This window comes from Felis catus, chromosome A2, assembly GCF_018350175.1.
Source record: "Felis catus isolate Fca126 chromosome A2, F.catus_Fca126_mat1.0, whole genome shotgun sequence".
Lineage (NCBI taxonomy): Eukaryota > Metazoa > Chordata > Mammalia > Carnivora > Felidae > Felis > Felis catus.
The window spans coordinates 134,831,051-134,849,666 of NC_058369.1; the positions used below are offsets into that span (position 1 = coordinate 134,831,051).

General features: G+C 39.2%; 1 protein-coding gene across 2 annotated transcripts in view; it reads left to right on the plus strand.

Annotated features, from left to right (window-relative positions):
* Positions 1-18,309, plus strand: part of CAV1 (caveolin 1) — a 34,999-nt gene extending 16,690 nt beyond the window's left edge. The window contains 1 exon segment of one of the 2 annotated variants that reach the window (NM_001024163.1): positions 16,092-18,306. In NM_001024163.1, the coding sequence (NP_001019334.1) occupies positions 16,092-16,433 (342 nt within the window). In that variant the 3' untranslated portion in view covers positions 16,434-18,306. 2 annotated transcript variants of the gene reach the window in all.
* The last annotated feature ends 307 nt before the right edge of the window (positions 18,310-18,616 follow it).

Consider the following 18,616-nt stretch of genomic DNA (forward strand, 5'->3'; position numbering starts at 1 on the left):
GTCAGATTTTCCCATTAGCCAGCTATAATTTATTTCTCTCTGATCCATATAAAGTTTCAAATTTAAGGCCCTGTATGATTTTAATCCTATCACTTAGCACCCAACCTGTACGATGCCAAAGCTAAACATGAATTCAGACCACCTGAGCCTTCTTCAGGAACTAATCAACTCCCTAAGCAAAGCTATGTCTAAATCCATAGGTTTGAACCCAAATTTCATGAGAAGCAAAAATTGAATTAATCTGAGTTTGCTGTTATTAATCACCTTTGATCACTCTTTCACCAAAATTACTAAGACTGTGTTAGAATAACTTAATGAGATCAATATATGCAATTACTAACCCTTGGATGGGATAATAACATATTCAGAACTTCTTTCCTAAAGGACATTTTATCAGGTTGGTGCTCTTGTAAATAGAAGAGAGAGAAATATAGCTAAGCAAATGGCAGCATTAACTAATTCATTCATTTATTCAGCAAATATTAATTTAGTACCTAATATATTCCAGGGAGGTGAGAGCCTGAGTGGCTTAGTCAAGTGTCTGACTCTTGATTTCAGATCAGGTCATGATCTCACAGTCCTGAGACAGAGCCCTGAGTCAGGCTCTACTCTGGGCATGAAATCTGCTTAAGATTCTCTCTCTCTCTCTCTCTCTCTCTCTCTCTCTCTCTCTCTCTCTCCCTCTCCCTCTCCCTCTCCCTCTGCCCTGCTTGTGCTCTCTCTCTCTCTCTCTCTCCTTCCCTCCCACACATGCGCATGCGTGCGTGCACGCGCGCACACCCACACACACCAAACTATATTTCAGGGAGGTTATAGTCTAGTAGCAGAAATAATCTCTCTCTAGCTCTTACCCTCTCTCCCTCTCTCTTTCTCAAACACACACTCACTCAATCAAACCATTAAATAAGTGTCAGAAAGGCTGGATGATAAAACATCCAGGTGAGAAAAGGGGTGGGGACCAGAAAGAAGTCTTTGAAGAAAGAACATTTAGATTAATACATGAAAACTCCAAGCTAGCCAAGTGAAGAGTGATGGAAGGAGAGTTCCAAGCAAAACTAACAGGAGGTAGGAAGGCCCTAAAACAGGGAAGGACTCGGGTCATTGTCCTGAAAGAAATTACTCAAAATTCCAGTCTAAATTCAAATTATTACTGATTTGGGGAGGAGCAAGAAAGAAAATTCCTGTTACCTTAATAATAAGGTGGTGCACCACAGAAGGACATCACCCCTCCTTGGTAATGATTCCTGAATAAGCTTGAGCAGCCAGAGGTCATCTCATTTTATTTGCACTGCCCCCTTTTCAATGACTCATAACCAGCTATGTTTCTTTGTTTCACTTATTCCATCCTCAAAAGTAGGTGTTTCATAAATACTGAACAAATGAATGAATGAATGAATCAGTCAATCAATCAACTCATAATGCCATAGTACTATAAACCAAAAGTGCCTGCAATAAATATACAAGCATTCTAGGCTATAAATATTTCTTTTTTAAAAAAAAAAATAAGATTTTCAACGTTTATTTATTTTTGGGACAGCGAGAGACAGAGCATGAACGGGGGAGGGGCAGAGAGAGAGGGAGACACAGAATCAGAAACAGGCTCCAGGCTCTGAGCCGATGCTCTGAGCCATCAGCCCAGAGCCTGACGCGGGGCTCGAACCCACGGACCGCAAGATCGTGACCTGGCTGAAGTCGGACGCTTAACCGACTGCGCCACCCAGGCGCCCCTAGGCTATAAATATTTCTAAAGTTCAGGTCCTAGCTCATCGTATCAAATTATGATTTTCTAGAGCAGTAGTTTTCAACTAGGGATAATTTTGCTCTCCCTCCTAAGGGATATTTGGCAGTGTTGGAGTTATTTTCAATTGTCACAGTTTAGGGGGTACTACTGGCATCTATCGGGTGGAGGATAGTTTGGAGTTATTTTCAATTGTCACAGTTTAGGGGGTACTACTGGCATCTATCGGGTGGAGGATAGTTTGGAGTTATTTTCAATTGTCACAGTTTAGGGGGTACTACTGGCATCTATCGGGTGGAGGATAGGGATACTGATAATCATTCTACAGTGCACAGGACAGTACCCCTACTTTCACCCCACAACAAAGAATTATCCAGCCCAAAATGCCAACAGTGCTCAGATGGAGAAACCTTGTGGTAGAAGTTAGGGTCTGTGTCTTGAGAACCACATAATGGCTGTGATTATCCTTGCTTAGACCTGACAAGAACTCTAGTTTAGATCCTTTTCCTTACTTGCCTAGCAATGTTCAAACCTGCAGAGATTTATTTCATTAATTTTCTATTTGTTTAATAAACAGACTCTAAGCACTGGAGGGGAAAATATTCCAGCAGTGAGGTAAGATGAATGCTATTAGTAACCCTAGTTGACTTAACTGAATGGTAGGAAATAACTCCCACCATCAGGAAGTGAATTGTAGAAACTGAAAAGAAGTTAAGAGGGTTGGAAATGCTCTGGTTCAAACAAATGTCTATGCAGACCAATCGGTAGTTTGAAAATGGTGAAGACATTTCCGTTTCTTGTGTCTTTGTTAGAATGGAAAGAGCTTTTATTTTCTTTAGTGTGGTAATCATTCATATTTGTCCCATGACACACCCAGAAGTTTAAAGAATAACAAACTCCCAAGTGTAAACATAGAATTTCGTGAGCAAGTGAGGCCTCTAGATGAATCCTTATAAATGCTGTTTGGAGGTAGAATAAGATTTCCATGCATTAAGCAATGCAGGACTTTTCTATTAAGAGAACTTCCAATACTTCCAAGGGCTGAAGTTATTTCTCCTCAAGGATGACAAACAAGAATCCCTGAAGGCACCACTCCTTCCTGTTCAAGTTCACTGCTTCAGTCCATTCTCCTATCACTAGCCCTTACATGGCCTATTTTTACTCTGTTCACTTGTTCCATATCACTTGTTTGGTGACACTCAACATCAGCAAGTGCCACCAAATTGATATCAGAAGACTGAAGATTTAAATAAGGAATCAAAAGATATGCAGTCTGCTTTGTACCAAACCATCTGCAACTAAGCACTTTTTGTGATCATAAATATGTGAGGCCATGTTGACAGAAGAGATGGTTCAGGTTCCTAAAGAAGGTTCAGAGCCAGCTAGTCACAGGTACACTAAATATAGTTTTACATTTCTATCTGGGATCCCCAGAAAAAGAGGGTAGGCAACCTACTCCAGGAAGCATGAAAATGCTTTGGAACCTGGAAATCATCATGGAGGATAGTTTTCAGGAATTTGAAAGGAATGTATATTCATTTCTTAGGGTTATCTTAACAACAATCCCACACAGGTGGCTTAAAGCAATAGAAGTTTATAGTCCCATGGTTCTGGAGGCTAGATGTCCAAAATCAAGATGTCACCAGGGCCATGTTCCTCCTGAAACCTGTATGGGAATCCTTTGTCTCTTCCTAGTTTCTGGTGATTTGCTGGCAATGTTTGGCATTCCTTGGCTTGCAGCTGCATAACTCCAATCACATGGCCTTCTCCCTGTTTGTCTTCTCATTACCATCTTCTTATAAGGATGCCAGCCATATTGGATGAAGGGCCCACCCTACTCCAGTATGACCTCATCCTAATTACATCTGCAAGACCTTGTCTCCAAATATGGTCACATTCTGAGGTACTAAGGATTAGGATTTCAACATGTCTTTTTGAGGAGGACACAATTCAATGCATAACAAGATGCAAGCTAGGAATGTATATTTTTGTTATCAGAACAGAGAAATTTAACTTAAAATTTTAAAGTGTAATACAAACCCTAGGGTAATTCTTACTTCCTCCTAAGAAGAGCAAAAGATGGAGAAACCTGTTGGTTACCTTGAAATGACTGAAAAAGAAGAAGGCAAAAAGGAATTAATCCAAAGCAAAGAGAGCCCCATTACTTGGTGTTGGTGCCACCTTCTGACAAATCCAGGAGCTCAGTCAGCTGGGGCATCATCTTCCCCAGGATATATTTGGTTGCTGTGTGCCTCATGTTTATAATAAACTCCAGAAGGCTGATGCACTTGATAGAGATGAGTGATGCACTTTGATAGAGATGACTTAATCCTTCTTGTTTGCATAATGGCAGGATGCAAAATAAGCACTCACCTGCCTGAAACGATTTCAGGAATGCCAAGAGTTCTCCTTTTCCAAAATATCTCCTCCATTCTCCCAACACTGTTACTGAAATCCCTGACATTTCCCCACTTCTCCTGGTTGGGATTCTTGGACCAGAAGCTCCTGATGTAGCACTGACCATTGCCCCCAGGCACTGTCCCAAACATTTTGCATAAGTTAAGTCATTTAGTACACAGAACAATCCTATGAAGTAAGTACTATTTGACCTCCAATTTACAGATGAGAAACTAAGAGAGAGAGGCTTAGAGCTTATGTAAGATAACATAGCAGAGTTGAGATTCAAACCTAGCTTTCATGCTATGAACCAGGGGAGGGGACAATATTGCCTCTCGAACGTAGGGAGCAACACAGTAACTAATCTATTATCTTGCCCACTCAGAACTGTCAGATTTCTCAGACACTCAGGTAGGGAATGAAGTAGGAAATGAAGCCTAAGGCAGCTTTTGTTTCTCAAAGTATCTTCCCCAGACCCTTTGCATTAAAATAGGGGAGGGAGTACAGATACCTGGACCCTACCCTCAAACCCACCAATCTAGGATCTCAGGGCCCAGGCATCTGCATTTTAACAAACATCACCCAGAAACTTCTTGAGTGTACTAATGTTGGACAACAACTGGCCCTACAGGAATGGAATAAGATACCATCTTATGGTAAACATGGAAAAGCCAGAGAGAGATGACAAGACAATGGGGACCCTGGTGACCAGTGGTTAGTCAAATGACCCAAGGGTCCTGGGTATAAAGGAGCTTGGTTGCTGGGGAGTGAGGGTAACCTCACTTAGCATGGAGGTTTGACAGCAGAAGGACAGCCACATCCTCTGGCTTGGATCAGATGCCCTGTCCTGGTGAAAATGGCGATTTGCTGAGTCAGAGAAGCATTCTGTATCAGTTTGGATGGGAAGCATGGGTATAGGGAAGGGAGAGTAACCAGACATGTGGACTCAGAAATTCCTATGTGACTCCACTTGAATGAGCAGTATCGCATAAACAAAATGAGAATTTTGATGTGGGGCTGAGGAGAATGGTATGATGAATTGAATGAGAATCCTGAGAGACAAGTCTTGTATTTGATCCAGTCAATGATTACAACCTCCCTGAGGCTCAGTCTCATAGTCTGTAAAATAGGGAAAATAACTCCTGCCTTGCAGCTATCTCCTCACATACAGGATGTGATATGAACCCAGAGGCATATAGTGCTATATAATGTAAGTTATTGCTATTCCAAGGCCTCTGTAAAAGTCTGCTGCCTCAGAATATACAGTTGATCCTTGAACAACATGGGGGCTAACAGTGCCCACACCCTGTGCAGTCAAAAATCCATATATAACTTTTTTTAAAGTTTACTTATTTTGAAAGACAGAGAGAGAGAGAGAGAGAGAGAGAGAGAGAGCGAGCATGTGCTAGAGCAGGTGAGGAGCAGAGAGTGAGGGAGAAAGAATCCCAAGCAGGCTCCATACTGTCAATACAGAGCTTGACGCAGGCATTGAGATCATGACCTGAGTCAAAACCAAGAGTCAGATGCTTAACTGACTGAGCCACCCAGGTGCCCCTGAAAATCCATATATAACTTTTGACTCCCCCAGAACTTAACTACTAATAGCCTACTGTTGACCGGAAGCTTTACTGATAACAGGAATAATTAACACATGTTGATTGTAATATGTATTATGTACCATATTCTTAAAATAAAGTAAGCTAGAGAAATAGAAAATGTTATCAAGAAAATCATACAGAAAACACATTTATAGTGTGGTACTGTGTTTACCCAAAAAAATCTGTGTAAGTGGACCCAATAGTTCAAACCTAGGTTATTCAAGGGTCAACTGATTCTGCCACCCTAATACTCTGCCTTTCTCTGTATATTTTCCTACATTCCTGCTAAGAAAGTAAACAGAGTCCCTTAAATGCATTCTGAAGTACAAATTAGTTGTAGGCCTCCTTTCCTGAACTGGGGACACACAAACACACATATATGCAACAGGAATTCATTGGGAAAAGAACAAATTCACTCCCTCACTATCCATTCCCCACTGGGGTGCTCTGCTGGTCCCCTGCAGGGCTGGGCCTAGCTGCTATTCCTGTTTCCACCTTTGCTTTCTCTTGGTGACGCCTCCTCACCATACTTCAGTGCACACCCCCTGCGTTTGGGCCATGTTTACATAATTGTAGTTATTCAGATCATTGGGACAAAACCCAACCAAGCAAAAATATGTTTTAATCAACATTTTCTAAATCATTTTTCCTTAAAGATGAAGACTTCAGAGCTTGGATTGTCCCTTTCCATGGTGCCCAAGTCACCTAAATGATAACCACTTCATTTTGATCAAAATGGTCATGGCAATATAGAGTTGTGGTAAATAAGAACATCATTTTGAACAAAATGAGATACCAAAACAATAGATAAATAAAAGCGCACTTGTGATATCAGGTAGAGAATTCATAGGAGATAATATGATGGTTAGTGAAACGTTACATATGCCTACATCCTTTCAATGGACATTTATAACTCCTTTAAAATAGTATACTTACTGAAGAAATGTTTATTTGATAATTGTGGGTGCATAGTACTACTAGGTATCATGGAAGATATCAAGCTGAATGCAACAGACATAGACCTCCCTTAAGTCCTGGTTTGGTCCAGTCACTTATTAGTTAAATGACCTCTTCTTAGTGGGAATATAAAAGATTTTTTTCCATTCTTATTATAAAGATAGCCTAGAATTTCACAACTTTTTGAAAGTTGGAAGCAGATGAGTGAAATAGGGCACTCATGTGAAATGTCATTATTCTGAGGCCTCTGCAGTGTCTGGAAAGCAACAAGGGGGAGGTCAGTCCAAAGAGAGAGACCCAAAGGTCCCAACTGGAGGCCCAGGTCAGGGACTGCAGATCTCCTCCAAATTCCTCCCCCTGCACCCACACCATCTCCTCTTGTTCACAGAAGTAGGTAAATACCCCCCTTACCATCTTCCAGCTTGAAACCGTGATTAATAATGCAACCCTCTCCTTCCCTCTCCAGGAGGCAATCCTTTGTTTTCTGTAAGGTCAAGTTGCCTAGTACCTACCACCCCAAGGCAGCTCAAAATATATCAGTGTTCCACCCCAGATTTACATTTTTCTTAGGGCTGCGTGTGGACTCTCTGGGAATCCAAGTAATCGCAGGCATTAACAGAACCCAGGCTGCATATTTTCAGTTGAGGCTGCAAGAACACTGTAGCCTTTTCCCTCAGTGGTGCCAGTTTGGCCCAGTGAACACATGGGTATTTGCCCTTGCCCCTGAGAAAACACATGGGCATTAGGGCAAAGTTCCTACATTCTGGTAACATTTAATTGTGCTAGTCCTCAATCCTCTCTACACCCACACATTCATGCACATGTATTCCATCAACTTCAAAGGCTGCTCAACATGTTGGAAATATACATGAGAACAGTGAAGTGAGCTTGCAATCAGTCTAAACCTACTTTCTGTGTGACTGGGTTTGGTACATACGTTCGGATTTTAGAAGTACGTATTTGATTTTTTAAATGTACTTTTGTTTATACTGGGTTTAGCATCATGAAAATAAATCAGGATTTCTATTGCCAGTTAGAGTGTTTTTCATAATAAATAAGTCATTCATCCTTGTCCAATAATACATATTTATAGGATTAAATTAGGAAAAGCTTTCAAAGAGCATTTCCATTCATTATCCACTGACTTCCACGTGCCATCCAGCAGGAGCTCCCAAAGAAAAGCAGAAAGCAAACTAGGACTTCACGGCATGGAGGGGAAAGAGTAGCATGAACAAAAAGGAGCTATCACTAAATCCAAAGGGGCAGGGCATAACTCTGGTTTAGTCTTTTGCATGAGAAAAGAAGAGAAAGCTTGTTAAAAATCAGACTCCGCAGGCCCCACAGGAGAGAATCTGATTTGAGAATGAAATGGGACCTGAGCGCCTTTTAAAGAAGCACTCTCCTCCAGTTGATTGATTCCTTTGCTACATGGCCCCTGCTAAGAACTCCTTGGAATTGGGGATCCCTGAGTAGTTCACTCACAAGTATTAAATATAAGAGTCCATGGGCACCTAGGTGGCTGAGTCAGTTAAGCATCTGACTCTTGATCTCAGCTCAGGTCTTTATCTCATGGTTGTCAGTTCAATCTCAATGTTGGGCTCCATACAGGGCATGAAGCCTACTTAAAATATAGATAGATAGATAGATAGATAGATAGATAGATAGATAGATAGATATAGAGATATCTCCAGATTTGGTGATGGACTTTCTAGATGGAGTAGATGAAGCTGGCTCTTAGTCTTTGGTGCCTATTTGGTTATAAATCCAACCCCCTTTAGGTAAATGAATGATGGAACTATAAATAGCCTAAAACTTTTCTAACATGCTGTTTGAAGAAAGTTGAAAATGAAGAAAGTTGAAAATGCTCTTTCCTTTTCATATATTCCTGAATTTTTCCCCAAGACTGAATTCTAGTATGTTTATATACATACATTGTATGTAATTTTATTTTTTTAATGCTTATTTATTTTTGAGAGAGAGAGAGGGACAGAGCATGAATGGGGGAGGGGCAGAGAAAAGGAGACACAATCTGAAGCAGGGTCCAGGCTCTGCGCTGTCAGCACAAACTCCGACGTGGGGCTCAAACCCACAAACTGCAAGATTATGACCTGAGCCAAAGTTGTACGCTTAACTAACTGAACCACTCAGGCCCCCCTATAATTTTCTGTAAGTATGGAGAATTGAATTAATAGAAAAGAAAAATAAAATATAAAATAAGAAATGATAATCAAAATAAAGGTGGTTTGTTTTGGAATTGTTTTAGTTATCCAGGGTGGCATAACATTACCCCAAAATTCAGTGGCCTAAAACAACAAACATTTATTATCTTGCAGTGCATCAGGAGTCCCAAGTGTGACTTAGTTTAGTGGTTCTGGCTCAGGGTCTCTCACAAGCTGCAATCCAGGTTATCAGGGCTGAAGTTACCTCAAGGTTCAGCTGGGAGAGGACCCACTTCCAAGCTCACTCACATGGCTGATAGCAGGATTCAATTTCTCCCAGGCTGTTGGACTACAGGCCTCAGTCGCTCAATGATTGTTGGCTATCATCCTCCTTCATTTCCTTCCACACAGGCCTCTCCATAGGGCAACTCACACCTGGCATCTGGCTTCTAGCAGACTAGGCAAGCAAGAGAGTAAGAAAGGAAGCAAGACAGATGCCACACTCTTTTTTAACCTAATCTTGGAAGTGCACCCCATTACTCTTGCCATGTTTTTATTATTTAGAATGAAATCACTAATTCCAGCCCATACTCAAGTGGAGGGTATTATATGAGGCATGAACACAGGAAGTAGGGGAGGAGAAATCATTGGGATCCATCTTAGATGCTATTTATCACACAATATGTTCATTTGTCTCTTTCATAATTTATCATCCTATTTGTGCTTTACTGAAACTAAATGTTAATGTAAAGCCAGTATTTTCTGATATAGGTTAGTAACATATTCTGGGAGTAGTCTAGTAGTGTTAGAAAGATACATTGAGGTTAGAAATTGAACTCAGGTCTCTAAATGTGGAGATACACAACTACTATGTCAACCAACAGAAGAGACTATTAGTTACTGTATCACTTAGGGGTGTTTTCTGCTATAGGAAACTGAAAACCTGAATAGCTGTGGCTTAAAATAAGTGTATATATGTGTCACATAAGAAGTCTAGAGACGGACAGCTATTGGCATTGTTTTTATAGGTTGATAATGACAAAAGCAACATCTTCTATACTCTTGGCCTTTAAAATATACACGTCACTTCATCACAAGATGCCTTCCCTACATTAAGGCAACACGTCATATTCTAAGCAGGATAAAAGGGGAAAGGGCCACATCATGCACCTCTCTCTTTTCAAAAAGAAGATAAAGCTTTCCTGGAAGTCCCACACAGCAGACTTCCACTTATCCAGAACTGGGCCACATGTTTTCCTTAAACCAATCTCTCAGCAAGGAGACTAACACTACCATGGCAAGTCTAAACCAACCATGTCTTATCTCTGAGATCAAAGAATTATTGCTAGTACCTGAATAAATCAGGATTCTGTGGATGTTGGGCAGACAACACACAAGTCTTTTGTAAACATCTTGTATATTGTTATTTATGTGTTCTTTATAATCATAATTTCCACTAATAGTCTAAAAAGATATTTTCCCATAGAAACAATATGTAAGCTTCATTGCTTATGAAATCCTAAATGTACTTAAAGTTTCTTTCTTAAAAAAATCCTTATTCAGAAATAAAATGTCAGATTTTTGAGACAAAAAAATGACTGTATTTTATTAATACTGTGTACATATAAATTTTTTAAAAAAATATTGCCATGACATACTTTTAACAAGATGAAATCTTTTTAGATTTATTATATTAGTCAAGTATGATCAAAACACAAGACAGATTGTTTTCCTTAACACCTGCTGCTAGATTTTTGTTGACTTATGTTTCTGAAATTATAGCATCATAAGTCAATGTTGCACAAAGGAATTTAACGTCATTTATAAAAATCTAGTAGTATAAACTGTTGATTCCTTATAAAACATCTATTAAGACACAGAAATATCACTGAAACACATTTATGCCTTTGATCCTGAAGTCTGCATAATGATTCTTTCCAGAAGGACAACTTGTTCCATAGATTATATAACAGAAAATCAGTTCTTGGAGGTGCAGGTCAAGCTCATCTGAGGCATCTCATTTTAAGAAAATAAATGCCACCTGCACCTCTTGGTTTTTGTTTTAAAGCAAATCTCTAATTCCTCTTCTGCTCCAAACCTAAGTGAGCAAATAAAGTCCCACTCTAGGCAAGCCCTACTCTCATGTAAGAGGAGTAAGTCCCTGAGGAAATGAGACTTCAGAGTGATAGTTTTAATGAGGGATAAATTAACCAATGATGGATGTAAACAGTGAGCACATTGGAGATTGTCAGAGAGAGGTGCTATCATTCATTCAACAATAGATCTGCAGGACCTATTGAAAGCAAGATGATGTTTAAGTTTAGATGCAAGTCTAGCTGTCTTGCTGTCTTGCTGGCTACAGAATGTAGCAGCTAGATTGACTAGTGATGTGTAGTGATAGCAGACAGTAGCAGAGGAGCCTGGAGAATTCCTAAGCCTGAATTCTAATCCTGTGTCTGCCATTAAGTGGGAAGGTATCCTTGATCCAGTCATCTGACAGTTTTGGCTGTCAATTTCTCAAGTGGGACTCCATTTCTTTTAGGATTCCTTCAGCTCTAAACATCTATGAAAATGCTGAAGCAATTATGCTTTGAGTGATGGGGATTGTGAACGGACTTTATATGGAATTACTGATTATCTAGCAGAACTTTATTGGGGCTCAATGCATTGTGAATACATGTCAAAATGAAGATATTTTAAAAAATACTCCCTCCTGCTTATGTCACCCTAGATAAATGTACAAAAGCATTCATCTTCACGTTGCTAAAGGACATTTCTCGTAACCTTACATGGAGATAGCTTTCAAGTCAATGCCTTGGAATGTAATGAGAGACTTACAGGAGACCTAGAGATATGGACGGGGTAGATGGAGAAGGGATATGGTGAGACAGATGTAATTCCTAGGGATATAGTGTGGAGCACAGGACTAGACGCAGGCCTGTGAATCGGGAAGTTAAAGTTCTAATTGCAGCTTTTCCACTAATTCACTTGGGACTTTAAGAATGTCTGGCCCATTTTAATCATTCTGTGCCTCAGTTTCCTTATCTGCCAATTAGAGTGAGAGTTCTTGGCTGGATGCCCAGGATTGTGAAAACATACTGTGCGAGGCCAAGAAAATGCAATCAGTACCAAAAATGCAAAACATCCTAGTTACTAGATGTCCTAACTTAAAATGGAAACACTATCAACAATAATTCCTTTAATAACCAAAATGTGAATATTTTGAGAAGCATATCTATCTGGGTCAAAATTAAGCAAATAAGACTAGTATAGGGACTTGCAATCCCAGGTACACATAAGCAGAAAGAGCTTACACTGGAGGTTGAACAAGTTCCAGCTTTGCCACTTAACATTTGTGTGACCTTGAGTAATTTCTTAACCTCCCACACTACCCTCATCTGTAAAATGGGAAAAATGGCATGCATCTCAGAGGGTTGTGGTGAAGATCATTATAAATGGAAATTACTTCTTTTGAATCACTTGTGCTTTGTGGTTGATAGCTTCAATAATAATAATAACTGTCAATTAAAAAGCTTAGCCAACCACAGCAAGGAATTTTTTTAATGCTACTATTTATTGGGCATTTGCTATATTATATTATAATGCTCTATCCCTGTACTAAGACTTTATGTACATTATCTCATGTACTCCTCACAAAAACCTATTATTATTACTGTTGTAGAAATGGAAGTAGAGAGAAACTAAGCTTTATTTCTGGCTCCACTGTGTTTCCTTTACCTGCCTTGCTTTCTTTTTCTCAGCTGAATCTAAATGGCTATACTTTTAGTAATCTTTAGCCATTTAAAAATTTCAGGACTAAAGCAGCAACTAATTGAATATACTTATATAACATGTTATTTTTGTCATGTTGCTGTCTACCCCTGGAGACTAGCTCTAAATTCACATGCAGATAAATCATGCTCACTGGCAGTTAAGAATTTTCAATATGTTTGTTGAAAAAAATGAATTTATAGTTAGGTTTAGAAAATAAATTTATTATCAAGAAATCTTATCCACATTCATATGTCCATAGATCTTCACTAAGGACCAACTGTATATATGATGTATATAACATCATTGTTAATATCATCCTCAGAGACCATACTGTGGGAATTCTTACAGTTACCAGAACTGTAAAATTCAGCAATTTTATAGTTTTTGTTAATGTGCTTTTTAATTATGAAATACTACAATTGCCTTGGAGAAGATTCAAAAAAAATTTTTTCTAAAGTGATATGTTGAAAAAAGTGTATCTTTCAGACCAGATTCAAACCTCAAATTTACCTCTTATCTATCTGGACAAATTATTAACATTTCTGAAGCTTGCATTTTTCCTGTAAAATGGGAATAATACATTAGGAGTTGATGTGAGTTAAATTGAGAACAGTGTCTGACATAGTAGCCAGTCAACAAATGTTAGTAACTCTCCCTTCCCTAGGAAAAGAATCTCAAGGCAGCCATGCTTCAAGTCTGCTCTGTAAAGAGGTAGGAATACCCTACTCTAGTAAAGTGCTTCCTGCCCTCCTTTGATAGTAAACTGTTTTTATTTTTTAATAAAAGTGAGGTACCCTCTCCCGTTGTACACTCAAAATGTATGTTCCCATTTCTGGGCACTCATGGACCATCACTGCCCATCTTTTAACCCCATATTAAGAATGTCTGCTCTTGTGTATTAATTTTGACCTCACAAAATCCTTTTACAAAAGAAGGTCACCTTTTAAAAAAAAACTATTGGGTATCTTGCAGTTAGATGAAGAAAAACCACAGACTTTTATTTCTTTTTAATTTTTTAATGTTTATTTATTTTTGAGAGAGAGACAGAGTACGAGTGAGGGAGGGGCAGAGAGAGAGGAAGATATAGATTCCAAAGCAGGCTCCAGGCTCTGAGCTGTCAATACAAAGCCCGACGCAGGGCTTGAACCCATGAACCATGAGATCATGAGATCATGACCTGAGCCGAAGTCAGATGCCGAAGTCAGACGCTTAACCAATTGAGCCACCCAGGAGCCCCCCCCAGGCTTTTATTCTTAACAGCTTTAGAAAAATACAGTGTCAAAACAAAACTTGACAGTAGACAATTAAGTAAATTGCACAGATTGATCTGACTTGCTACCTATTTCATACAACCTTTTAAAATTTTAACACAAGTAAATGTTTACTACTGAGTCTAGATCTAAATCAAAGAAAAAATTAGAACAATAAATCTGTTTAACTTCATTTACATAATTGCGGACATACCATTTTTACATATTACATTATTAGGACATTGGACAATAGATCAAGAAACAGAATGTTCTAGAAAATAAACTTTATTGGTAAGCATCATGTACTTTTTCCAAAAGAAGTTTTATTGTGTTGAATCAATTGTGGCTTCTTGGCACTGAGAAGCTCCAGAGAGTCACCAAGTCCTCATTCCCTAATCCTGAGCTTGCCTGGGTTGTTGCTGGCAATCATCAACTTGTCTAGATTTCAAACTACATTAGATCCCTTCATATACCTGACTTTGCCAAGCAGTTTAGTTGGCTCTGTCCTACTGTTCTATTGTTAATTTTTTTTAATCTTATACTTCAGTTAAGTTTATATAAATCCTTGCAGAAAGAGAAAAGCTCCTGGGAATTCATTGGTAACATGTACTGTAGGACAGAATGTTGTTAGGAAAGGTGTTGAGTTTGCATTCTGGTCCCACCATTGCTGTGTGCATCACATTGGCAAGTCCCCCTCCATGTCTCTGAACTTCTTTTTTTTTTCTTTTTTATGTTTATTTATATTTGAGAAAGAGTGAGAGAGAAAGAGAGAGAGAGAGAGAGAGAGAGAGAGAGAGAGAGAGCACAAGCAGGGGAGAGGCAGAGAGAGGCAAAGACAGAATCTGATGCAGGCTCCAGGCTCTGAGCTGTCAGCACAGAGACCAACGTGGGGCTCAAACTCAGGAGCCGTGAGATCATGACCTGAGCCGAAGTCAGATGCTTAACCAACTGAGCCACCCAGGCGCCCCTCCGTGTCTCTGAATTTCCGGATCTTCTTTTGTAAAGCGATACCAACCTACCTTCTCAGATTGGTTTGAAACCCCAGGTCATATGGAGACGATGCATGCAGAAGCACTTGGTTACTATTAAGTGCTATATGACTGCAAACTCATTTGATTACTTCCTAGTGGCCACCAACAAGGACTACCACAGCATTCACTGCTGTGGACCACTGATATTTGCATCTGTCTTTACTCAAAACTTTACATATTTTTGAATAAATATGTATTTCCCTTACCATGTTTTCAACTGTCTTCCTTTCTAACTTTCTTCTTGCTGTTAATGTCACGTTAGTTTCCCCTAGCAGGCAAATCAGAATCTCAAAGCTCAGGGCTCATTTTAGGCTTTTCTCTCTCCCTAACCTTGAAGTAACCAAATCTTGTGGGGTCTTCCTTTAACATCCTTGAAATTCATTCTCTTCTTTCTTCTTTTTCCTGGCTATTCATTTTGGGCCCTACCATCTCAAACTTGGGATATAGCAGTCTCTCTGCCTTGAGTCCGTTTTCTCCAGCCTGCACACTGCTGTTAAATTCATCTTGATAAATGGCTGCTTTCCCTGCTCCAGTATCTTCAATGGACCCTTCACTATAGGTAAAATAAAATCAAGATTGGCCTCGACCTGTCTTTCTAGCTGTGTGTACAGGTCTGTCTGCCTATATACTCACTGTATCACCCTTCCTTATTCCTAGGGTCTTGCTCACACCATTTCCAAGGTCCCTTCTTCCTCTCCAAATCATACCCTATTCTCCAAGCCCTGCCCAAGCCCCACCATCCCTTGAGTACTCATAGCTCATAGTGAACTAATTTGAAGAAATTCTATCAACTGAGTTTTCAAAGAGCCAGTATTTGACTATACAATAGCTCCTTAACACTGTGTGTGTGGTTGTGTTGGTCATGTCATTTACAGTTTACTGTGTACCTTGTATACTTATCCATGTTGCCAGGTTTTACTTGAAGGCAGGGATTTTAAAGAAATATCTACAGAACATGTTAAAAGTTCTCCTGGATTCCACCCCCAGAGATGCAATAAGGTCTAGGTGGGGCCCAAATATCTGTGTTTTCTCCAACAGGTTCCAAGTGATGCTAATGCTTCTGGGTGCCTTTGACCATCTCATACAGAACCTGTTAATAAAAGCTAATATCTATTTATGGATACTCAATAGTGATTGCTTTTCTTTTCCTGTATTATAGCTCACATTCTGTCACTTCTTCCTTTTAGATTGATTTTGAAGACGTGATTGCAGAACCAGAAGGAACACACAGTTTTGATGGCATCTGGAAGGCCAGCTTCACCACCTTCACTGTGACAAAATACTGGTTTTACCGCTTGCTGTCTGCCCTCTTTGGCATCCCAATGGCGCTTATCTGGGGCATTTACTTTGCCATTCTTTCTTTCCTGCACATCTGGGCAGTTGTACCGTGCATTAAGAGTTTCCTGATTGAGATTCAGTGCATCAGCCGTGTCTATTCCATCTACGTCCACACCTTCTGTGACCCGTTCTTTGAGGCTGTTGGCAAAATATTCAGCAATATTCGCATCAATATGCAGAAAGAAATATAAATGACACTTCAGGGATAAAAGTATACCTGATTCTTTTTTTTTCCTTTTAATTTTCTTGGTGCCAATTTCAAGTTTCAAGTTGCTAGTATAGCAACAGTATATGAATGAGTTTTCTCGGTTCAGAACAAAGAAATCACTCAGTTTTTGTAACTATTATTTGTCTCTTCTGAGCTATTTCATCTATTTTTTTGGTGGTGTCAATTTTTTAAACCCATTTAAAGTTTTTGCCTTACATTCTTATTTGCATGTGGATCATTGTTTTATTGGCTGAGACATGGACCTATTGTTGAAAGGTAATTTGAGAGAAATATGAAGAACTGAGGAGAAAAAAAAAGAACAACCTCAAGTGCCTATTCTAAAATGTTGATCATTTTATGGTAAGGGAAGATTTACAGGCTATAGCCATTGAGTGTACAGGTATGTGGGCAGGTTTTAAGCAAACTCTTCCCCCACAATCTGAAGTGTTAGTAGATTGCTGCCATTCACTTTAAGGATCCAATCGGATCAAGTGATCTTTATCAAGTTAGAAAACATAATCTACATTCACATGTTGCGACTAATGCCTTACACTTCTTGAAATTTTAACCTGTGATACTTTCTGTGCCTGAATATTTGTATATAGATAATGAGACCTAAGTGCCTTGCTGTTCTTCACATTTTCCTTTTCAAATAGGGTCCAACTAATCAACTTTCATTAGGTCAGCAGCCTCCCTGAAGACCAAAATTAGAAAATCCATTGCCTAGTTCTCCATGCTTGTTTCTGACTTTCAGAAACAGAGTTGGATGAAGTTCATGTCTGCATCTGATTACGCAGCATCTTTATCCATATCGAGTATGGTCTATATCAATCCCATGAAACGAATTAAGGTGGACAAGTGGGACTGAGCCCTCTCTGGGCTGGCAGGAGTGGAAGCCAACTTTCCCTGCCTCTCATCAGCTGAATGAGGTCAGCATGTCTATTCAGCTTCGTTTATTTTCAAGAATAATCACGCTTTCCTGACTCCAAACTAATCCATCACTGGGGTGGTTTAGTGGCTGAACATTGTGTTCCCTTTTCAGCTGATCAGCGGGCCTCCAGGGAAGGGCTCATAAAATGGAGGCCATTGTGTGAGACTGTCAGACTTGTTGCAAATGTGACCCCTTCAAAGTAAAGCACTTGTAACCGTCTGTTATGCTGTGACACACAGCCCCTCCCCCTGCCAGGAGCTTTGGACCTAATCCAAGCATCACTTTGCTCAGAAAGAAGATGGGGAGGAGGCAGTAATAAACGATTGAAGTAATTTTGCTGGAATAAATTCAAATTCTTCTGAACTCAAACTGAGGAATTTCACCTGTAAACCTGAGTCATAAAGAAAGCTTCCTGGTACATCTAAAAGCTTTTTATTCCTCCTGCTCATATTAAGATTCTGTTCTTGGGGACATTATTTTCAACCTTCAGTTATATGCTTATATTTTTATTCTCATGCACACATTGGAACTCTGCTTGATTTTATTTTTCATCTTTTCTGTTTTCCTGACACTTTAATTATCAACCTGTTACCTATGTTTAAGTTTTGCATTTAAAACAGACACTGGCATGGACATAGTTTTACTTTTAAACTGTGTACATAACTGAAAATGTAGTATACTGCATACTTTTTAAGTGTAAAGATATTTTTATCTTTATATGAGGAAAATCACTTGGGGAATTGCTTTGTGATTCAATCTGTAAACTGTGTATCCCAAGACATGTCTGTTCTAGTCCCTTTTGCAAATCAATTGCTGGTCCAAAAGATTGCTGAAATTTTATATGCTTACTGATATATTTTACACTTTTTTATCTTGCATGTCCTATAAAGGTTACAAGCCTCCACAATAAAAATGTTTAACAGTTGAACAGTCAGCATTATTATTTTTCCCCAAAACAGGCATGTATGTGTCAGTGTCTATGTCTGTGTCTGTGTGTGGTGATCATGTACATAGTGTGTGTATATATTTATAGTATGTTTGTGGGAGGTAATGGGCTTCTGCTTATCAATTACTGCAAAGTAATTTAGGTGGAATATTTGTTCTAAGGCCATCACCATGCATGAGTTACTTCAGATAAAACTTATAATTAATAAGAATTATTTACTTAGCAGTTTACCCAATGCTTTATTTTTTTAAAGTTTTTATTTAAATTCCAGTTAGTTAATACTCAATGT